Source organism: Perna viridis, chromosome 3 (assembly GCF_037379345.1).
Source record: "Perna viridis isolate PV_CMFRI_1.1 ecotype Kerala chromosome 3, ASM3737934v1, whole genome shotgun sequence".
Classification (NCBI taxonomy): domain Eukaryota; kingdom Metazoa; phylum Mollusca; class Bivalvia; order Mytilida; family Mytilidae; genus Perna; species Perna viridis.
This window is the reverse complement of record NC_142447.1, coordinates 26,166,300-26,189,718: the sequence shown is the minus strand read 5'-3', so window position 1 is coordinate 26,189,718 and position 23,419 is coordinate 26,166,300. Positions and strand designations below refer to the sequence as shown.

The following is a 23,419-nucleotide window of genomic DNA, read 5'->3' as shown; positions in this document are numbered from 1 at the left end:
TATTTAAAAAAAATACGAAAAGGTGTTACTGGGTAAGAAGGTTTGGCCATAAGCGGTTAACCTGTTGAAAAAAAACATAGTTTCGTTTCATTTGAAAACTGTGATAAGTTATCCCCCTTGCTAGCGCGAAGCACAAGAATAAGAAAGTTGGAAATATTGATATAAAGGTACTCTCTACACCTAGTGAAACATGAAAGTCGTTGAACATTACCCTTCATATTGACAACTAAAGGGATGCATTGACTGTTTATTTTTAGTATTACTCGATTATTTACATCGGTCAAAACTCAAATTCTAAACCAAAAAAATATATATCTCCAGCACTGCATTGTCTCAAATGTGGTCCTAGGCAGTAGGTATAGTAAGTATGCAGTAAACACAGAATACTTATTATGTAGTATGTAGCCTGAAGAGTAGGACACTGATGCCAGTCTAGCTCCTAGACTTGAGCAGGGCTACTTAATGAACTCCTGGTTAATCTCATATAATTATCACTATCAGTGATCAATCAGCTGATCATGGTCATTGGATGATGATGATTGACAAGTAGAAAGTGGATTTCAAATTGATCTCACTAGTATCACCATTTTATGGACAGCTAATTATTTGTTAATGATTAAATGACACCGCACAATTAATTTGACAAATACCGTCAATTTAACAGGTCTAAATTTTGTACAAACATGTATAAAGAATTTTGCATTTGTATATGCAAAATATCACTTGCTTCCTTTGTAATCAGTTTTTACATAAATTTCTGAATTTTCAACAGTACAGTATATTTCCAAAAAGTTTAAGGAAATAATATTCCTTCAAATTAGTTTTGATTTTGAAATTTAGTTGAAACAATCTTTTTTACATTTTATGCAAAGTATATGTACTTCATGGTATGTAATAAATGTAAAGAAGACGTTTTAAAAAATATTATCAAAATAGTACAAATTAAAGCAGTGTGGGAAAAATCTTGATAGACCTGTTAAAATCTCAAGATCATAATTGCCGGCAAGCAGTAATCCAAAACACTTCACGTTAAGACGTGTTACTGTTGATTTGGATGCCTGTAATTGAGTGCAGAAAACAAATTAGATTTTTAATTTTGGGATCTATTAGCAAATTGGTCAAAATTAGGCAAAACTTAAACTTTTTTGTTGAATTACTGTATCTAACTGTGTATAAAGATTTTAATCTATGTCAAAAACACTCTTGTAGTTGCTCCACTCTGTCCATTTATCCATCTGTCTTGCTCATAGGGAATACCTACTTTGTGTAATCTGTTTTTAGAGTGGTCAAAGGTCCAAGGAGTGATCTGTATATAACTATTATATTAAAAATATGAGACATGTTAAACCTGAAATGCTCCCATAGAGACATAAATTCATGCCACCTTTCATTTTGTCAACCCTGTTATGTTTTTCTATTTACCTTACAATAATGTTTAAATCATTGTTATATTTGGTTTGAATTGTCCTAATTGCAACAGTTGGAAATGTCTTAGGGTCAAATTGTTGGGCATCCACAAGGAATTATGGGTAAGACTGATAAAGTCATTTTTGAAAATATTTGTATGCCATCATACTTTTAACTATTTTGACCATTCCTATCATAGGAATAGCCACGATTGGAGTTGTATTTTATCATTGAAGGTAGCAAATGTTTGTCTAGACTGGCTTGGTTTTGAGTTGTGTTTACAATAATCCCTTACAGTATATGAATATAGAGTTGCCATGATGCTATTTTTAAGCTCTGGAATGAAGGTTCAAGTAGGATATTGATACTTTAGTTGGATATAAGTACATTGTATTTTAACCTCATGAATTTTATCTACTTTTTTAGGAATCACATGTAGGAGTTTTTTTTTTTGTGGCTAGAACAAAATGATGGATGAATCTGATATTACCTTCAGTCAGAGGTAATGTACCCTTCATGTATGCAAAGGCTTTAACAGATTGTCATATTTTTACTATGTCATTGATTTTCATCATGTAAGATAAGATTTTCTTTCTGTTTTTAAAACTTTTCCCTCTATACTTAACTCAGAATAATAGCATTCTATTCTTTTACTATGTGTGCAGGTAATGCATGTGGATTCCAATTCTATTCAATTTATCTAATGCACATTATATATTGACAAATTTTAATACTGGTTTTAAATTGTTCATTTTTAATTTGACTAATCTTCATATTGTAGCAGACCCAGACAAATGGGACTAGAGACTTTACTGGAAGGTGAATCACCAGTTGTTCGTGGACAGGAACAAAGTAAAACATTCAGACGTAGGAGTGCAAATGTACACATACAAAAATGTATCCTTACTTTATTTGAAACTTTACACAGAATCATTCACTGAAAACTGTGATACTTTTGGTAGAATTAGATACCTTTCATTCTGCATTGGTCTCGGGTAATGGAATAACATTCAGATTTATAACCACAGTTTCCTAACACACTTCATGAAAATGGTCTTACATGTACTTAATACCAGTTCTATAAAACATGCATTTGTCTATTAAGTTTGATGCATAATTTCGCAGCTATAACTTTCTACTGTCTAACTGTTTTGAACTTACTTTCCTTAATTCTTAAAGCATTGCAAATGCTTGATGAGAGTATAGCATCTCCTAGGGCTGGTCCATCACCCGTTACAACTTATTCATCTAGAACTCCTCGTGGTGGACTGAGGTATTCATCATGTAAGTTATCCTTATTATTTTGATTGTGTACCTGTTAAGGACTATGATTTGAAACCACTGACAAATTTATGTTTTTTTTTCATCTACATGTATCTAAATTTGTATGCAAAGCCAATATATCATGACAAGTGAAAAAAGACTTGCTATGAATATCCTGTAACTACATTAAATCGGAATATAAAAAAAACTATATGTTGGTAATATCCAGTATTAAAATATTTATTTACAGATTCAATAGTGATGTGTTAAACAGTGTAGTTGCAGTTAAAGAGTCAAAGATCAGTTGATGTGATCTTTTATGTGTACATTGTAAAATCATTTATTTTGTCTTACAGATGCCCCCAAGCCAGTAGATGTATCTACAATACTAGGTCCAACTCCTCAGAAGACACCACAAAAATCAGACCACGTTTCATTTAATATGTCCACACAACAATATATGGGACAGAATATGTCTGGAACTCAGTTTCTGGTACTGATAACTAACCTTTCATGTCTTGCTAAGCTTTATCTATCAGCTTCAAAGGAGAATTTTGCATTTTTCTAAAAGACTGTGTCTCAAACATCTCTATGTAAATGAATTCTGACACGCTAATGAGAAAGAAAACTGGCTTCAAGATAACTTGTAAATTGCTGATACAATCTTCATAGATTATATACAGTAGAAATACTCCTATAGTTACTTCTTCACTCTTTACCTTAGTATTGCAGTAAATGTCTGTCTGCTACATCACAGATCAAATTGAACTTATTACCATATCTATTATTTTCTGATCCCAAGTATTAAATAATGACATTTTGTGTTAATTTGTAGGAGGAAATGACAGAAGACTTTACTACCACAAATGTGGGACTATTATTGGAGGATGATCAAGGATTATTAGGTATTTGTCAGATTATGAAACCTATTCTGATATATTTGAGCTTCTTTGTGAAAAAAAAAAAACAAAAAAAAAACAATACTTAAACTTTCTGAAAAACAAGAAAAGATGTTGAAAAGTATCAATAAAGGACCAATTATTTTGTTTAAATAAGAAGAAGTTATCTTATACCAATGGTATAAAACATCTTAACACTGGAACAGCCCTTTTATTGCTACGGTGAAGGTTTCAGTTTGAGTGGTCGACATGGAAATCAATTTTCATTATTACAAATTCAGTAGATGATTTTAGAAACAAAAAAATATAGCATGAATGGGAAAACCTGAAACTATTTCAGTTCAATTAAGTTCAGAACATTTTCTTTACTTGAAGTAAAATATGCAGTATTTATTTACCTTGCAACTTTATGTACATGTTCAAGTACATATTGATGTAGTGCCAAGTTAATTGAATGACTTTATTCATATTAGGTTGTAAAGGTTTATTTAAAGATTTCACAGATACAATGAATGCACATCCATCAGGAGCCCAGTCTTTTAACTTACTGCAAGATTATGAAAGACTTTGTCAGGAACAAGTTACACTTTTAAAAAGAACATTTCGTGGAGCTACTAGAGATTCGGTGTAAGTATTTCAAACCCCAATAAGTTTATTATTGTCTCTCAGTCTGTAGTAAAATTTAATTGGTGTCTGTTCTTTAACCTGATAAAAGCTTCACCAGTACATCAGTTTGGGAAACCACCACTTGCCTGCTCGCAAAATACGAGTATATGTGAAATTTGGCAAGTTCTAATTAGCTTACACTCGTCAATTTTGCGACAGTCATTTGATTAGCGAGTTCCAAGGAAAGTTAACCAGCCAACATGTTATTTAGTTAAACATTCCTTAACAACATACATTAAAAACATTTTCCCTTCATTTTAAGAAGTTTAGCTTTAGATCTAATATGTCAAGTGAATTTTGCCATGACATGCACAATTTTATTGATGTAAAGCATTGTTTACAATCTGCCATTTTAATTTCCGGTAAAGGGGATGTGCCAAAACCTATGCGACAGTCCCGATCTCGAATTAGTATTCAAACGAAATTATGTTGTTAATTTATGATATGTTACCTTAAATCATTTGTTTATTGTAAAAAAAAATGAACAAGAAGCAATGATAAACATTTTTTTGTTTCATAATGATGAATCTGTTGAAATATAATTTTATTTTTAAAATATGAGTTCAGAAATGGAGTACTTATTGTACATGAAAAACTTCAATGGGAGAAAATATTCGAAAATGGAAAAGCTTTTGATCAATTTGAAAACAAATGAAAAGATAGTTGAAGAAAGAAAAAGAAAGACAGAAGATAGTCAAATCCAAGAGAAAACAGGTGATAGTACAGACGAAAAAAGCCCAAAAAATTTTGCTAGTTGAATTTCTATTTGGCTAGCAAGATCAATATTCCACTAGCCAGAATGGCAAGTTGGAAAAAAATGGTTTCCCACACTGGTACATAGAAATTTGTATAACATTAATCTTTACATACAAAATCTACTCAATTGTAAAGTAGAAACATACAAATCATACACAAGAATGGATGTGGTGAATATGTCAAAGAGACAACAACCCTACTGGGACATGTATAGTCACATAATTACAACTAATGAGTATGTAGTCCAGCTAGAATTAGTTTTGATTTCCCTACAACACTAATCTGAAATGATGTCTTCTTATCTTTGAATATTTTCAGTAAGAAAGATCTGCATACAATTATAATTCCTGTTTTATAGATCTCAACAGAAGTATGCTTTGTTGTATTTATTGGCTGAGGAAAGAAATTCATGGAATTTGATAAAGTCATTATTCAAAGATCAGATGGAAAGTGAACAGAGAGATGAAATGGATGAAGATATGGATGTCAATCTGGTACTGTTTCTGCCATTATCCATTTAAAACTTTATTACCTGCTTAGGAAATTTTTGAAATTCTTTGTGAAATTTTTATTTATTTCAATAAAGTTTAAGGATTTCTTTTGATGCAACTACTTTTTTAAAAACATATCTTCTCTAAGTATAATGCAGATTAATGCAAACACTGATTTATTTTCCTGACAGATTAACCTCTGGTTATGATTTATGACAAATACTTGCAACACATTTGGAATACACTGTACCTACTTTTGAGTCAGAATATATGGTTTGCAGAGTATGAAGTTTATGTGCTAAGAGTTGAATGTTACACGTTTGTTTAAAATGATTTTTTTAAGAATAAGTGGTTAAATGGATTGGACAGTTTGCTGGACTAAATAAATAAAAAGAACCTTGCAATAGCTTAGAGTTAACTCAATTAAAATTCCTTGTATATTTTAGAATTAATACAGAAATAAGATTATTCTTTGTAGGACTCTCCATTCAGCAAAAGTGATAAAGAAAATGTAGACAAGCTGTTTGAGAGACAGAGTAATGTTAGACAGTGCCAGGTACAAAAGTTATATACTTGATAAGGCAATAAAGTACTGAGCAGCTGGTCACATGTATTCTTAAGTAAACTTATTCATCCTTTTCTTATGAAAATGTAATGTCATTTATAATTTATGTTCCAAATTACAGAACTGACATTATAAAAACTTTTGTTAATTGCTTCCTCATTCTGGTTTCACTAAAAGAGAAAACTGGGATCAGGACATAAGCCCCCCATGAGAAATAATTTTATCAATTATTAATGATGCTGTTGCATGGGAGTGTGAGAAAAGATGCTATGAAAGCTGCACTGCTAGACTCAAAGTCAGAAGAGAGGAAGTCATTGCCCAGCAGAATGACCACAACCATGACCTGACACATCAAGCAAATAAATCTTTGAGGTTAAGGCCAGCATTAAATGATGTGCTTTAGAAACTGAAGAGACTCCCCAATAGATAATTAGCACTGCTGTTGCTAACGTAACAGAGTCTGCTGCTTCTCAGTTGCCACCAATTTGACACATCAAATGTGGTATCAGATGTGACATGCACTGCCAATACTTCCAACTCCTCAGACCATGATTATTCCTGACAAGTACCAGGTTACCAATGGTGATGAGCCATTCTTGTTAAATAATAGCAGTATTGACAGTCCTAACCATATGCTGATCTTCTCCACCGAGACGATCCTTAGAGTACTGGACATAATATATATTTTTACATTAAGCTTATTATAAGATGGAGCTTTTGTCGGGGTGGGCGGGGGGGCTTTTGTCCTTGAGAGCTAATGTCCGGGTGGGTGGGGGGGGGGGGCATATGTCCTAGACTTGGAAAAACTTACATTGAAGAGAAAAACAACTTCATTTACTTATTTACTATATCTTCACTTTATGTATTGACAGTGTGTTGTTGATTGGTTGGAAAGCTGTGCACAAGAAAGTGTTGATAGTTACAGAGAAAATGTCCACTTCTTCTCTGATAGAGCTGTTGCGTGGTATGATATAAGACTAATTATGACACAGTAATATCAGACAGGATCAGACTTATTATTCCTATCTTTTACAGCTTGCTGTATTGTTTTGTCTGATTAAGAAGTTTACACATCTTATGGATTTGTAGTATACAGCATTTCATTATAGTCATGCCTTTTCTGTTTGAGACAGTTCAACATAGTACAACAAAAGCACCTTATCTTTGCCATCCAAATGACCTCCAGAATCACAAAAGAATGTATTAGATATATGTGTCAATATCTTTTATAGGGAGAACACATTAAGTAAGCTACAAAAGAAAGATGCTGGGACTGTGTTTGGTAGTGAAAGACCCATGGTGGACGAAATGGTAATGATGTGTCTTATTCACACAATTTATACTTTGCATTTATATATTTTGCTATTGATCAGAGAAAAAAGAATTGTTCAAAATAAGCATGTAGTTTACAACTCATGATCTGTACAATTATCCTTCTCATACTTAATTTCATGTAAAGATTTCATCTGCCAATTTTAATTACACCCTCGCAAATGAGGATACAAGTTCCACCCTGTCCGTCTGTCCAAACTATTTTCCTAGCAACTTGTAGTGTTATGAAACTTTGTAGGATGCAATATAGAGTGGATATGCATACTACAGGAATTTAGGTTTGGACAAAAATTGTAAAAAAAAAAAGAAAAGTGACAGCTGTTGGACTTGAGCGTTATTCAGCAAAAACTTGGTCTCATGCATTGTCCACAACTCCTCCTCAACTACTTGCAGGATTGTTATGAAACTTAATTGGGTGTTAAATTATCATATTGGGATGTGCATATAATCAGAAGTTTGTGTTTGGACTTATTAGAAATGACAGTTGTTGGAACTTAAACAGTTTTCAGCAACACTTTGTCTGATCACAACTCCCCCTTAATTACTTGCAGGATTGTAATGAAAATCAATGCAGTGTTAGATTAACATATGGAGATGTGCATATTGTCCGGAATTAGTCATATTCTGTAATTGTGTTGTCAACACAAAATAGTACTGATTGTTGTTTCGAGTTGGGTGTTTTAGACAAGACAGCAAAGTGTGTAGTCCATCATTCTTCCCCAAGTGTACAGGGTTCAGCAGGCTGCAGGGGGTATTAGTCCCTTTAAGGGCAATGTTTATTTTGATATACTAGTAGTTTGAGTTTGGCTTTTGATGGATTACTGTCTTGTTTGCAATCATACCACATCTCCAGTTATACATTTGATCTTTAAATGAGCCATTGTTATTATAGGACCCAGATGCACCAATTAGACAGAACAAGCTTTTAGATGACTTGGATAAAGATGATGAGAGAAGATTGTTACAAACATTGTTCCTTTGTCTGAGAGGTGGATTAGTTGACCAGGTAGATCTGTTTCATTGTTCAGATATGCAGTATATATCTCCATATTTTTGACATTTTTCATCCCAGTGGAGTTGCTGTCTCTTTGACATATTTGCCATATCCTTTCTCCTTATATTCTTGTCAAATACTGATTTCCTTCATTAGTTATGAAATAAAGGAATGAAGGAAAATTATTTAATATAAGATTTTATTTGATATAAACTTTATCAGGGCAAGATTCTGCTTTGTGTTAATTCATACTGTAGTAGAGAATTTTCTGCTTTGAAGAAAAAGGTTATACACACTCTTGTTATTAATTCTACTTTTATCACAAAGCTTATCATGGATTAAACATAATAAAGTAATTATTTCTTTATGATTTATAGGCACAAGAGATATGTAGAAAGCATGGTCAGTCATGGAGAGCTGCTACATTAGAAGGATGGAGACTTCACCATGATCCTAACTTCAAAAGTGTTTCAGAAGATGGTAGTCTGTCACCTATAGAAGGAAATCCCTACAGAGATATTTGGAAAAGTGTATGCTGGAATATGGGACAAGAGGTAATTTTATGTTTATTGAATGCACTATTTGTAAATGCCCAGAATTTTAGAATGGATATTTAAGTGTAAGTGAAAATAATTGAAAGTGGGGTATACTTAAGCTATATTTTAGCATTGCACTATAACATAACATAACATAACATAACATAACATATGCATACAACTTCTTGTTATGATTTGGTTTTTCTGAGCTCCTTTTAAACAGAATGATTTTATTTTTAGTACAATCATAGAAGTTTTCTTTGATTTTAAATGAACTCATTTGACGATATGATAACTGATGTTTTTGTTTGAAATTGAAGAACATTGTATGTGTTCCATGCAACTCTTTATCTTTTCTTCTAGTTACAACTTATTGTATGTTTCAGCCAAAGTTTGACATCCATGAGAAAGCAATGTATGGTGTATTAAGTGGCAACCTTCGAGCTATACTACCAGCTTGTAAATCTTGGTCTGACCATCTGTGGGCACATCTGAAGGTAGCTGTAGATATCTGGGTAGAACAGGAGATTAGATTACAAACCACAACCTCCAGGACTCTAGAAGGTCTACCACCAGAATACTGGGATCAACTGTAAGATTGTTGTTAAAAAGAGATAATAACTTTATCATCATATAAACTTTTAAGTATATTGGTAGTTAAATACATGTATTTTCAGTAATGTTCTTTTCACTAATTTGTTGAATGTTAAGAGGGTATATAGGAATCACCCTGTCTGTCTTTCTTGAAAGCACAACTGCTCCTATACGTTTTAAGGGATTTTGATGTTATTTTATAGGAAGGTTAGATATCATATGTAGATGCGCAAGAAGGAATATAATTACTGTCAGAGGACTCCAAAGGGAGGTAATCTAAATTAAGGATTTAACAGGATAAAACCCTCCTAAACTGCTCTGAGGATTTTAATGAAATTTTATAGAAAGGTTGGGCATCATATGTAGATGTGCAAGAAGGCATATAACTATTGTTGGAAGACTCTAAAAGGGAGATAATCCAACAAGCCTTTCGCATTTAAATAAATTTTAAAGATGGGGTATTCTAAAAATCAGTTGAGCTAATGAAAAGTTCTATCAGTGTTTTCATTAACTCAACAGATTTCTAAAAAAAGCTGTTTTTCTTTTTTTCAACAAGGGGGATTTGCCAGTAATACTCTATTTATTTTAATGTCATTCCACTTTGATGAACAGGGGTTATCTCACAGTACTTTGAGATAGTACATGTAGTATTTTAAGAACATGCAATATATTAGGAAAGCCTTTTTTCATGATTTTAAAATTCCAAATTTATTTTTGTCACAATGGTATTTATTATTTATGTAGGACTGATATGGAGACAATTTTTCAGAAGATAGAATCATATGAGGTACAAACAAACAGTAGATTTTAAATAGATATTTCATTGAGTATTTATTACTAACTTTCAACACAAGTTCAGTTTGTTATGTGAATTAAATTACTTTTCCATCAGCTGACAGCAAATTTTTTAAATTAGGAGTTATGACATAAATAATTTTACCAACTAAGTTTAAAAAAAAAGTTAAAAAAAGCTTATGAATACTTTTATCTATGAGTATTTGTTATGAATACTAGAAAATATCAATAGAACTTTGCTTTGAACAGAAGTAAAAAAAAAAAGCCAAACTCACCTAGGTGTTAGTCAACACCCTTTATCTTAGAATCTTCAAAAAGAATAATCAGTAACTATTAAGATATATCATGGAATCTGTCAAAATCAAAGAAAAGGTGACCTACAAAAATACTTTAAATGTGATGTATATGTAATTCTACTTTTTTTTCATAATTTAACAGGAAGTTAGACATGAGTCTCAGGAATGGTACCATGTAATGCAGAAGCTGATCATCCTTGGAAAAGTGGACAGTAAGTAAATTATGTGCCAGATTCTTATGGTTTATCAAAATTTGTTTTAATTGTTTTTATACCTCACCACATGAAGTACTTTTGGTATAAAAATAAAAGTATTTATAAATTGTGTGCTATGATATGAAACCAAAGTAGCAAGGGGACCTTTTAAATTGAAATAAATCAACACACTTGATTGATGTCAAACAATTAAAGAGCAATTCTTTTAATTAATTTGATCAGGTAAACCAGGTTGAATGAGACAGTAGACTATCACTGATTATCCCAAGCCATTACCAAGTTAATTGCTCATTTCACTTTCTTCCTGTCACTATCATCTCTGTGACTGTCACATTTCACACTCTTTGTCAACATGGAGCAACTCATTTCACCAGATTCTATAATATATAACCTAGAATTGTCTAACCAACATCAATCACAACTCCAAATATCTTACAAGAGAAATATAATACAACAGACTGAACATGGAAAGATATGAATCAACTCTGGCTTTAGTGGACTTTGAACAAGATTTTGATGGCTATTCTTCTGGGTATGAGTCCACACCCTCAGACTCAGAATCTTCCAACAAGAGTAAACGGTTACCTGTAAGAGAGAACAAGGAACCTGTCAAGATAAAAGAAAAGATGACCTATAGAAATACACATACTCTGGCTGATCATCTGAAGACCATATCTTCTCTTCCTGAACTCTGTGATGTTACATTTGAAGTTGGTGCTGACAAGGTCAAAATTCATGGTGTCAAGGCCATCCTTGGATCTAGAAGCAGAGTACTTTTCAACCTGATTCTAAAAAAACAAAAAGAAGCAGAGTTTGAGAGAAAGTCTGGGAAGAACAAGAGAAAGAGAATGAGTTCTGACAAAACCACCATTGTTGTTAAGAAATATGAGCCAGAGGACTTCAGAAAGATAATACAGTTTATACACAGTGGCTCAGTAGATATCAACAGCTCATGTGTAACAGGACTTCTTTGTGGCGCTTCACAGTTTGGACTTGATGATCTTGAAACAGCATGCTGGGACTTTGTCAACCATTCAATCAAGTCAGGGACCATCTCAAAAGTTATCCAATCAGCAAAGAGATACAGTAACCACAAGACAGGAGTAAGGCTACTGGAGAAAATATTTAGTCAAACACCAAGGACAGTAGAATTGTGAATGTAACATTTAAATTTTAGAACACACATAGTGCTAATTGTTCTGTTATGATTTACTTAGTCAGAATAAACATGTAAAAATTAAAATCTTTGTTATTAATGAGTTTATTGAATTCAAAAAAACAATCTCATTTATTTTGTAAAGAAGTATGAGAAGAAATGCATACTCAAACCCTTGAAATAAACAAACAATCTGAAAATAAGTTATTATTTCTATATTATACTAGGCTTTGGGCCTTAACATTCTTTGTATACAGTACACATGTATGTGACTCCATTACTGCTTGCCAACATTACAGATTCATTTTTGTCTCACCAGTGATGAAAGTTATGGAAGGTGAGACTAAGGTATTGCTTTCTGGTCATCTGTGTTGGCATCAGCATGAGTGTTGTGGTTCATGTTATCAGATTTTACTGTTAAGTTTTCCGATTAGTTTAGTTATATATAAACAACTGGTACTAGGTCAATGTAATTGCATTAGCATAACTACATCACAGTTCCTATTCTGTCGAAATTCCATCACAATTATCTCAACTACCAATGTATGGATTTATTAAAAATTTAGTGTGTGGCTTTGTTAAGATGTTGCTCACATTGAAAGAGACTTCGGGTGCTGTCTGATACCAATTTCCTGAATTGTGGGACTCTGCCATTTTTCATTATATGGATTTTTGTCACACACATGATGTAAGTAATTTGATGCTGTCAAATATCAACTTCCTGTTTTGAGGGATTTTGCCATTTTCCAAAAAGTGAATGATAGAGAAAATTTTCATCACAAAATCATGATTCCCAATGGATAGTTAAGTTTCAAATTTGGTGTGTAACTTAATATAGATAGGGTATATGTTGCAAGTTGTTTTGGATGCTGTCCAATACTGTAAATTGGGAAATTTTAGATGTATTTTTGTTTTGGCATATTAGTGTCTGTCTTAAAAGTGCTAGAATTTAACAGCACAAACAAAGCTGAATGCTAGAATTGTCAATTGAAAATGTTTCACAACCTCCAATATTAAATGCACCAAAATAAAGCACCCCTATTTTGGAAAATAATCAACAAAATAACCCAATGCCAAAGTATCCAAATTTTACGGTACACATGTATTTATCAATTTTGGGTTTGGTTTCAAGTCTTTAAGGTTGTGTTTATCTAGTTTTCATACATGAATTAACATTTTTTGTCATTTCGATGTAATACTGTTAGCTTGATTGTCATTATGCAAAAACTTACCTGTTTCATAGACTTCCTAACATTGATCCTAAGGATAGTTTACAAAACTGATCTGTTTCATAGACTTCCTAACATTGATCCTAAGGATAGTTTACAAAACTCATCTGTTTCATAAACCTTCTAACATTGATCCTAAGGATAGTTTACAAAACTGATCTGTTTCATAGACTTCCTAATGTTGATCCTAAGGATAGTTTACAAAACTTACCTGTTTCATAAACCTAACGTTGATTCTAAGGATAGTTTACAAAACTCATCTTTTTCATAGACCTCCTAACGTTGATCCTAAGGATAGTTTACAAAAGTTATCTGTTTCATAAACCTAACGTTGTTCCTAAGGATAGTTTACAAAACTCATCTGTTTCATAGACCTCCTAACATTGATCCTAAGGATAGTTTACAAATCTAAGTAGAAGTAGAACTTACATTCGGAGGAAAGGATTGTTTATCTGTCATGTCGATTTTTTTTTTCTGCAGGTGTTGATCATATTAGAGTTGTAACGATATGCACTCTAAATGATTCTTTGCCTGTTTTTTTTTGTGTTGCATAGAATTAAATCTATTAAATTTGAACTTGATTTAGATATCTATAATCATTTTGGGTTCAACAAGATCTTTTTTTCAGTTTACATCAAAGGGTCCTTCTTTTAAATTTTTTGATAGATGAAACTTTGTTTAACTAGAATTTAACAAGATATTGACACTTTAAAACATGTTTCCTCATAAACTGTGTTTTTAGTAGTTGAACACTTACATGATGCATTTTATGTTAATTTAGATCAAACATATTACATGAAGCACTCTTTTCTGTCATTTTGCAAACTCATACAGAAGTATGTTATTCAGTGAGCAAATAATGCATGAAAAGATGCAAAAAAAATGTTTTTAAATTATTCAAAAAGATTTTTTGGCATAAACCTATTTATGGTAAAATTACAAACATCATTTTCAAAATAAATTTTATCTACCAGATTCTTAATAGTAGCAAAAGAATAGTCCTTACAGAATCTATATAAAATGTTGTGAAAAATTGCCTTTATTTAGGCTTAATTAACTCAAAATTAAGTTTGGCGGCCTATATTTTATATCTTAAAACAGTTTGTTCATTCAAGGTAATCTTAATGAAAAAATAGGATAATCTGTCTACTTAATTTTTTTAATATGATCTACTTTAAAAGATTAAAATGCATTACTCTGGTGTTCATAAAAGAAAGATTGTGAAGGACAATTGTAATACTTGCTTTTACTGCAATAACATCAAATTTTAATTCCTAATGATTTGTAATTGATATTTGTAAAACTATAAGCCAATAAGACACTTCATTTGTAGTCTAATGATTTCAGAACAATGTAATCAATCATTTAATTAAGACTCAAATTAAGGTCTCATTGTAACCTGTAGACTATCACTGATTATCCCAAGCCATTACCAAGTTAATTGCTCATTTCACTTTCTTCCTGTCACTATCATCTCTGTGACTGTCACATTTCACACTCTTTGTCAACATGGAGCAACTCATTTCACCAGATTCTATAATATATAACCTAGAATTGTCTAACCAACATCAATCACAACTCCAAATATCTTACAAGAGAAATATAATTGAACAGACTGAACATGGAAAGATATGAATCAACTCTGGCTTTAGTGGACTTTGAACAAGACTTTGATGGCTACTCTTCTGGGTATGAGTCCACACCCTCAGACTCAGAATCTTCCAACAAGAGTAAACGGTTACCTGTAAGAGAGAACAAGGAACCTGTCAAGATAAAAGAAAAGATGACCTATAGAAATACACATACTCTGGCTGATCATCTGAAGACCATATCTTCTCTTCCTGAACTCTGTGATGTTACATTTGAAGTTGGTGCTGACAAGGTCAAAATTCATGGTGTCAAGGCCATCCTTGGATCTAGAAGCAGAGTACTTTTCAACCTAATCCTAAAAAAACAAAAAGAAGCAGAGTTTGAGAGAAAGTCTGGGAAGAACAAGAAAAAGAGAATGAGTTCTGACAAAACCACCATTGTTGTTAAGAAATATGAACCAGAGGACTTCAGAAAGATAATACAGTTTATACACAGTGGCTCAGTAGATATCAACAGCTCATGTGTAACAGGACTTCTTTGTGGCGCTTCACAGTTTGGACTTGATGATCTTGAAACAGCATGCTGGGACTTTGTCAACCATTCAATCAAGTCAGGGACCGTCTCAAAAGTTATCCAATCAGCAAAGAGATACAGTAACCACAAGACAGGAGTAAGACTGCTGGAGACATTATTTAGCCAACAACCAAAGACAGTTGAGTTGTAAAGTTGACGTTTCTTGAATTCTGAATTTGAAGACACTCTTAGTGCTAATTGTTCTGTTATGTTTTATGTAATGTGAAGAAATACATTTGGGGAAAAAACTATCAATATTCGTTTTTATTCCAGAAAGTTTTGTTTAAATCCTTAACTACAGAAAAAGGTCCATGAGATTTTAAAACGAAAGTCTTAGTCTAATTTATAAAAGCGCATTACCTCAAATTTCAAGAAGGAATATTTATTATATAACAGATAAAAACATACTTTTTTCTTGGCTTATGCATGTACTAGTACATGTTTCTGGAACAAGGCAGAGTGTTGACAGTGGATCAACTCAATGCTCTGGTGCATTCCAGGTCCTTATCTTATTTATTGATCATAGTTGTCTCGTTACCTTAGCACCAATGACATGAAGTCTACATAATCTCAATTTAAAAAAGACTCTACTTATGCGTATGTAACATGTATTAAAACTGACTTTTTCTTTTAATTTGAAAGTTAATTGCTGATATAATTATTACAGTGGGGAAGTGGTTCCTGTTACCTTTTATATTTTTTAACATTTTTTGTCACTGTTTCACTGTTATGTAATACTTAGTGTACCGGAATACTCTAAAGACTACTGGCTTGCTTCTCTTTTTCATTGCCCTATTCCCAACATAAAATAAGAATAATAGGATAATTAATTGGAAAGAGTGAATAACCAGAATATGATCATGAGTGCAGAAGAACGCCTAGATTTAACGAGTGGGTGGAACTTGTTCCATGCACAAGTTAAATCTTAATGCGTTCTTGGCACAAGTGATTATATTTTGGCTATTTAGGATAACCAATTGATTGTCTTATTTATTATGTAGATTTCCTCCATTATTCATGGTTATTTTCCACACAAATTTAAAATTTTGTGAACGGCAGATTGATATTCATGTTGTGACGTTTTGGTGGGAGAAAGCGTGAGAGTGAAATTATGGAAAAAATTTCAAAGTGTGAATTATTGAAAAAAATTACACTGGGAACAATCGGTAAATCACTGATATCTATATAATAAAGTTGATCATACCCCCACCATGTTATCATATATATAATATATGGACAATGATTCTATATATGATATATGTGTCCGTCTGTCCATCAACTTATTAGTTACAGTTTTAATTAATTATTACAGCCACTTGTTATTTTGAAAGAAAATTGATACAGGTGGTATATGGTGGGATTGATTTTTGACATCAACTTTCTGTTCATGTGCTTTGTTGAGGTTACTGGGTTGGGGTTACCTGCTCAGATTTTTTAGTCAACTATGTATGCAGCTTGTCTTGGGTTAAATTAAAAGGAAGGAACCTGTCTATTGATGTGTATACTTTAATTAGTTTGTTTTGATTGGTATACACTATTTTCTTTTAGAGCTTTTAGAGATGATGTCACAATGGATACACACAGACAGAGCTAAATTACCCACCCACCTTGTCAGATTTATGGCACATTTTGTGCTGTTTTTGAGGTCAACTAGGCCTGAACTTAGGGTAAGGAAGTTGCTTAGCCTTAATCATAACATATATCAAAGGTAAGGAAATCACTGTAAACATGTTAACTTTCATAGATTCTGTCATGTAAACATATTCGCGGAAACCAATTCTTCGTGGTTTCAAAAATGATTAGTGTTATATAGATTTGAAAAATCAATGCTGCAGGTACTGTTTTGCACATTTCTGTCCACCATGAAAATTAATACACTTACAACATATAACTTATAATCCTTGTAGAGTGTTATCTTCATTTTATTTGTAATTAATTGCTGATCAAAAACAAATAATCAAGGCATAAAGAAAGAGAAATCATTCTAATTCAGGCACTGTTATCCACTTTTATTTACCAGTTACGTTACATGTAATAGAAAATGAAGACAAGTGTGGCTCAAAAACAATTTTGAAAAGTCACTAGAAGTGTTCAGCAAGTACTTGAACCAAAATTGTGGTCATTATCAATACATGTAAAAGTTGATATAATGATACATACATGTACATATGAGGCTTTGTTCTTAGAACAACACTTACTGTAATATTGCATCATAGGCTTAAGGTACAAATATATAATTGATATTTTTGTTGGTATCTTCTTAAATATTAACTATTAAATAACTTTGGCAGGCTTCTTTGCAAGTATCTTTCATATGCATGTATGCACTTAAGAAATTTTTGTTTAACCTGCAAAAATCAATGTCATGTCTGTGATGATGTGAGTTATATTTTCAGGATGATTTTGTGAATGTTGTACTTGAGGCATATGTAGAGGATCTAATTAAAGACAATAACAGACTGATAGTTGCTCATTATATAGCTGCCCTACCACCTGACATGCAGATTTTGTGGTGTGCTAGGTTCCTTGAGGGTTAGTTTTTTATTGATTTAAAAGTCTATCTTTGCTTTGATTATTTTCAGCATTGAAGTATTGATGATAATTATTGTGCAGAGGGTCTCTGGTAACATGAAAATTGTACTTGATATTAATTTTCTCAAACAAAAAAAGGATCTAATGAAGGGTTGATTTTTTTCTGACAGAACATTAAATTGAATGACAAAGGTGGATCTGCTACAAAAATCCACTTGTTGTAATGATTAAAAAAATTAGGGGCTTCAAACAATTTCCTTATGGCACAGACTTTTTACTACACCAAAAAGGTTCTTGCTTCAGTGCAAGTTTTACTTTGAATTATTTCTTTAGTATAGTGTATGCTCTAAACCTAGGGTTTACAAGTTATTATATTCTTTTAAAAGTAGAATAAAATGAACTATTTTCCAAGCCAAAGAACCCCTAATTTTGATTGGAAAATTTAAACTCTGATTACCATGGCAACAGACAGTCAAAAACTATGGGTATTTTTTTCATTTTCTGGTGTTAATGGGCTAGCCCTGCAAATTATAACAGAAATCAGGCACCATATGTGTCACACCATGTTAAGTAGTTACAGAGAATGGCTGTTAAGTTCTTAACGCTTCAACTATAGTTATAATACTTATATGATTTATTTTTATACTGAGAGCAGTTTTTTGTGACAATTTTAAGACTTTCGTATGAAACTTGCTGTAGGAGTGGTTGAGCTTGAAGAAAGACACAGATGTTTAGAGTTAGCCAGAGAAGCAGGTCTAGATGTAGCTACCATAACCAAAACAGTTGTTGAGAATATTAGGAGTCATAATGAAATTGATTTCAGTAAGAGTGTGGAGGCAAATATAGATACAACTGTTACTGAGGTATGAGAAAACCTTTTCTCATTTTTATGCCCATAAAACTAAGTATTGAGCTTCTATCTTTTTTCTCTAGTTTTTTAATTGTAAATTAGTTTTTTGTTTATCCTTGCCTTAGGTTAAAGTAAGTTAAGTATTTGTCAGTTGATGCTTTGGTGATGTGATGCAAAATTTTTTTAGTTCTGACAGGGACATAAATGTCAATACATTTTCTTGTAATGCTATAATTTTATAATTTCAAAGTTGTAATCAACTCAAGTATCGGCCCTACTGAACAAAGTTTTCTAAAACAGGATAAATTTTAGCCATCTGTATACACTCACTTTATCTTGACCAATTTCTTTGAAACTTTTTCTGGATATATTACATGGTTTGATGTTTTTTAGGATGATAAAAAGAAGATAAATTCCATTGACTGGTTGGTATTTGACACTTACCAAAGAGTAGAAGCCATAAGACAAGGAAATGCTATAATGAGATCATTTATTGGTATGTACTAGTATATGTAGTATGTAACCTTTGTAAATAAGACAAATGTATGATTTAATTTTTTTGAAATTGTCTGTCAGGTTTCTGTATTATATCTTACCCCATACTGTGAAAGATGTAATTATTTGCTAACATTATTTTATTTTACTGAACATATATGAAATGCATATTTGGCATGCAATTTAAAAATAGTTAATCAATTTTCAAATATATTTTCTTATATTTCCTCCTTCCTGCCAAAATTAACTGTTAGTACTTTAATTGTTTAATGTTATGGGATGAAAAATTGTCTTTTTCATTTTTATGTAGCTTTTTCTTACTCCCATGCATGTAAATCTTAATCTTGTAATTTCTTTCGAGGTCATAATCAAGAATGCTTTGAGTGATTTTTTTATTTTAGACATTATTAAATTTCAGCTGTGAAGAAACTACCAGCAGCCAAAGAAGTGTTTGACAAACTACCTCCTGACTCTATTGATGTAGTGATGAAAGTTAGATCAATGCAGGTAAGTGATGATTTTAATTGTTGTGAGCCAGAATCAAATCTTTGACTATAGTCCAAGAAATCATAAAGAATCAATGTATTGATTTAAAGTCTTTTTATGTCAAATTTAGATCCAATCATTTTCGTTAGAATACCTTTGACTAGTAGAATTGTCCTTTGGTGAACTGACTCATCTTAAGATAGAAATAATAGTGTTCTAATGCAGTAAAAATAAACATGCCAGTTGTTGTAGAAATCTTCAAAAGCAGAAAATTTTTGAAATTCTGTAGCAGAGGTAACACCTATCTTGTATGTTTTGTAAATCTTTTTCAAAAAAGCCTCATAATTTTTCATTTAATAATTTTTTTTTTCAGCATTTAAAAAGAAAGTGTGAAACTTATTTTTTAGGTGGCTTTGTATCATTGTTAACAAGGACTAAACTAATATCTTTTATATTATGGTGTATGTATTGTTTTGTTTTTTGCTCAATAAAACCATACCTGCCAACTTTTGAAAATGTTCATGGTGTTTTTTTTTTATTTTGCATGAATTAGTCCCAAGCAACCAAGAAAACCAATTCAGGGTCTTCATATTCTTGAAAGTGTGGTTTTCTGTAATTTTTTTTCTGACATAAAAGATCCAATGCACCTCTTGTTTGATTCTTGGGTTGTAAATTGTGGTCAATATTGCTATTTGAATATTTTTAAAAGTTAGGGAAACCACCCACAGATGGAGACCCTAGATTCATTTTGTTACAAGGAAACAGATACCAATGTAATAATAATTAAATTGAAATAAATTATGATCAGTTTTCCTTTTTCATGTAGACTGGTACCACAGACCTATCACCAGCAGAGGATAATACAGTCAGAGAATTTTTCTGTCATAAAGTATACTTAGTAAGTAGACAATTAACTATATCTTATTTCTGTATTGTGTTTTAAAGTTAAGTTTAACATGGATGTATTTCTTATCTTATTGTCACTGGCATTAAGTCATTGCAGGTGTCAACATGGTTTTAATCTGCCCATTGTTGTAGATATTTTGTTAATCTTAAACAACATTCTTCTTTTAAGAAACACTAGCTCTATGAAAAAAACAACTCTCAGCTCCACCTGTTTTTATGTGATTTTTCATGTAAAACTAATTATGACTTTTAGCATTTTTTAAAGTACATTGCTTTTTAGGTTTTCATTTGACAGTTGCATAAATGTCTTATTTTTTTTTCTATTTAAGGATGCCATGGAGAGTTTTAATGATTGGTTTAACACATACCATCATACACAGCCCATCAAACCTACCGTTTCTCATAGTGCTACATTTACGGAGAAAGTTGCTCATGAACATCGCATGAAGCAGTATGAAAATGATATGGATAGGTGGCAGCACAATCTCATTTCTCAAACCAAGGTAGAAAATGATGCTTGCTTTGGAGACAATGTTTTTTAGTCGGGAAAAAGAAAATGGTTTATTTTCATGCTCAATGTTTAGATTTCATTTTTCGCTTAAGGATTCACAATTTTTTCTGTTGTTCAAGATAATACAGGAATAATGTCTTCATTACATGCATAAGTTATAGTGTGTGTAATTCATTTCCAAAATTCACAGAACTGAATATTAGATGTGCAATTGATTTTTTAAACAGAATCAACAATAAACTTGTGGTGTATTTTCAGACAACCAAAGGTAAAATGTATAACGTTCTTTTGTTCCCTGGTGGTGGCTGGATGGTGGACCAGAAAGAGGTTAATTTATTTTTAGTTTACTTCTCACACTTAGGAAAAATACTTGAATTAAAAAAGAAAGTTGTATATGTGCTCTGACTAATGACTCACTCTTAAGATTTTCTGTCGCATGATTTTATTTTATTTTTTGCATTTATATACATGTAAGTATAAATTTATATTGACAGAATCGTACAATTTTATTAGATAAAGTAAATCAGATTTTGATCTTACTGAAATTTTAATTTTGATTTACTTGCTGATTTTGTATGTGTTTTGAAATATTCGATTTATTGTCTAATGCCTATTTTTTTGACAGGATGATGAGGCAGATCAAAGTCGTCTCCACCAGATGGAGTTGTTAAGACAGTTAGTGTTACCAGGACTGTGCTTCTTACTTCACACCACACTACATACTAGTCAACAGTATGCTGAATGTCTGCAGTTAGCAGATACTATTGCCTCAGAACAGCACCAACTTTACACGGTAAGTAAAAGATATTGACAATAACAGTGGTGACTTAAAATAAAAACAATAAACGGATGAGACTTAGAATCATGGTAAAATTGCAGTTCTAGTCATTTTTTAATCAAGTTTAATTTTTATTCAACATCTTTATAATATTTCTCTCCCACTAGCAGCCCTGGAAAGTGACGTTATAGCAAACAAGTAATTCATGCAAGTGTAGGAATGTAGGCACAGCCAAAGTGCTACATGTATATACTGTCAGTGACCCTATACTTCCAATGCATTTTGGTTGCTCAAAATCAACGACTGCTCTAAAAAAATGTTTTACAATTTCAGTGATGATTGTTATGTTGACACAGTTTATAGAAAATGGCCAAGAAAAACTGATACTACAGATGGTACCAGGATTTTTCTCTTTTACAAACAATCAATTAGTTCCCCTTACAATGCTTTTGATATTCAATACTTTCTTAAGATAATCATTCATTCATTCTTGGAAAGCACCTTTAAGCTCTTCCTCCAGTTAGTTTGCGAGTGATAAACATGTATGTGTAAGAATGAAAATTTATGGAAGAAAACCAACATGGTTTTGCTAGGTTTGACAAGTGGCAATTTAGATTCTAGTTTTTCAATTTTCTTCAAATTTTAACTCATTTAATTCTTCTGGCAAAATTTACCTGGAATGGATACAATAGATGGAAATAATATCAAATATAAATGTTGATAAACATTCTACTACATGTATTATACTATGTGTATTAGTGCTACATTTTATAAAATTTGAAATCATTTGAATCTTCAGGCAAAAATGAAATTAAAAAGTTTTATCCTTAATCAACTCTGCAGAAAACCACTGTTTAAGCTGCTGAGGTAATTCATCAGGTGGATGCAGCTGCTAAAAATTTATGGCTTAGATGAAATCCTTTGTAGCACAAATGTGTTGAATATCTTTAATTCTCTGTAATTCTTGTCTTGTTGTTAGTTAGAAAAACAAGTTTAAGCGTTAGAGCGTCTACATGTAGTTACTAATTACATTTAAAGTATCTTTTCTGTTTCACATTACAGGTTTTCAGAAAAGATGAACTACGACAACTATTGAAGAAATTACGAGACTCATCATTAGCGGTCTTGGATCAGAACAGAGACACTTTGGGATATGATTTAGACTGAGTATCCACTTGACCGGATGCTTTCTAGTGTCAAAACATGTAAACTGATCTTTGAAGCAATTATGATAACTCTTGAAATGAAAAATCATTTTTGTACCACTGAGTGTTCATCATATGTATGTGAAAAATACAAATCTTTTTTTTTTGATGAACAAGGAATTATTTCAAATAAAATATTGAATGTTTTTTTGTATTGATTGGTACATGTATCAGTAAATAAGGCAAAAAATATGGAGTTTTCATGCAGTCAAATATATGTGTATTAATGTATAAATGGTACATGTATATGCAAAGAAATGCCATTCAGGTATTGACACACTTTACACTTTGATTTTTAA

General features: G+C 31.8%; 3 protein-coding genes across 4 annotated transcripts; all 3 read left to right on the top strand.

Annotated features, from left to right (window-relative positions):
• The first annotated feature begins 85 nt into the window (after positions 1-85).
• Positions 86-23,266, top strand: LOC148621618 (nuclear pore complex protein Nup107-like). 2 transcript variants are annotated; one of them, XM_088576170.1, is made up of 26 exons: positions 86-167; positions 1,834-1,909; positions 2,192-2,304; positions 2,587-2,691; positions 3,027-3,163; positions 3,506-3,575; positions 4,043-4,196; positions 5,350-5,485; positions 5,961-6,038; positions 6,920-7,011; positions 7,280-7,358; positions 8,272-8,385; positions 8,751-8,927; positions 9,296-9,501; positions 10,248-10,290; positions 10,737-10,806; positions 16,906-17,024; positions 17,754-17,889; positions 18,589-18,752; positions 19,133-19,235; positions 19,653-19,741; positions 20,547-20,618; positions 20,956-21,129; positions 21,396-21,464; positions 21,763-21,930; positions 22,978-23,266. In XM_088576170.1, the coding sequence occupies exons 2-26, from the start codon at positions 1,875-1,877 to the stop codon at positions 23,080-23,082; spliced, it is 2,808 nt and encodes a 935-aa protein (XP_088432296.1). In that variant the 5' UTR covers positions 86-167; positions 1,834-1,874; the 3' UTR covers positions 23,083-23,266. The 2 variants fall into 2 exon arrangements, with proteins under 2 accessions (XP_088432296.1, XP_088432295.1); XM_088576169.1 differs by having other exon boundaries at positions 2,189-2,304.
• LOC148621620 (serine-enriched protein-like) lies at positions 11,171-11,979 on the top strand. Its single transcript, XM_088576187.1, has one exon. It carries the CDS (start codon positions 11,274-11,276, stop codon positions 11,964-11,966), a length of 693 nt encoding a protein of 230 aa, XP_088432313.1. The 5' UTR covers positions 11,171-11,273; the 3' UTR covers positions 11,967-11,979.
• Positions 14,455-15,704, top strand: LOC148621619 (serine-enriched protein-like). The gene has a single exon (XM_088574004.1). The coding sequence runs from the start codon at positions 14,816-14,818 to the stop codon at positions 15,506-15,508; it is 693 nt and encodes a 230-aa protein (XP_088430130.1). The 5' UTR covers positions 14,455-14,815; the 3' UTR covers positions 15,509-15,704.
• Positions 23,267-23,419: the final 153 nt, after the last annotated feature.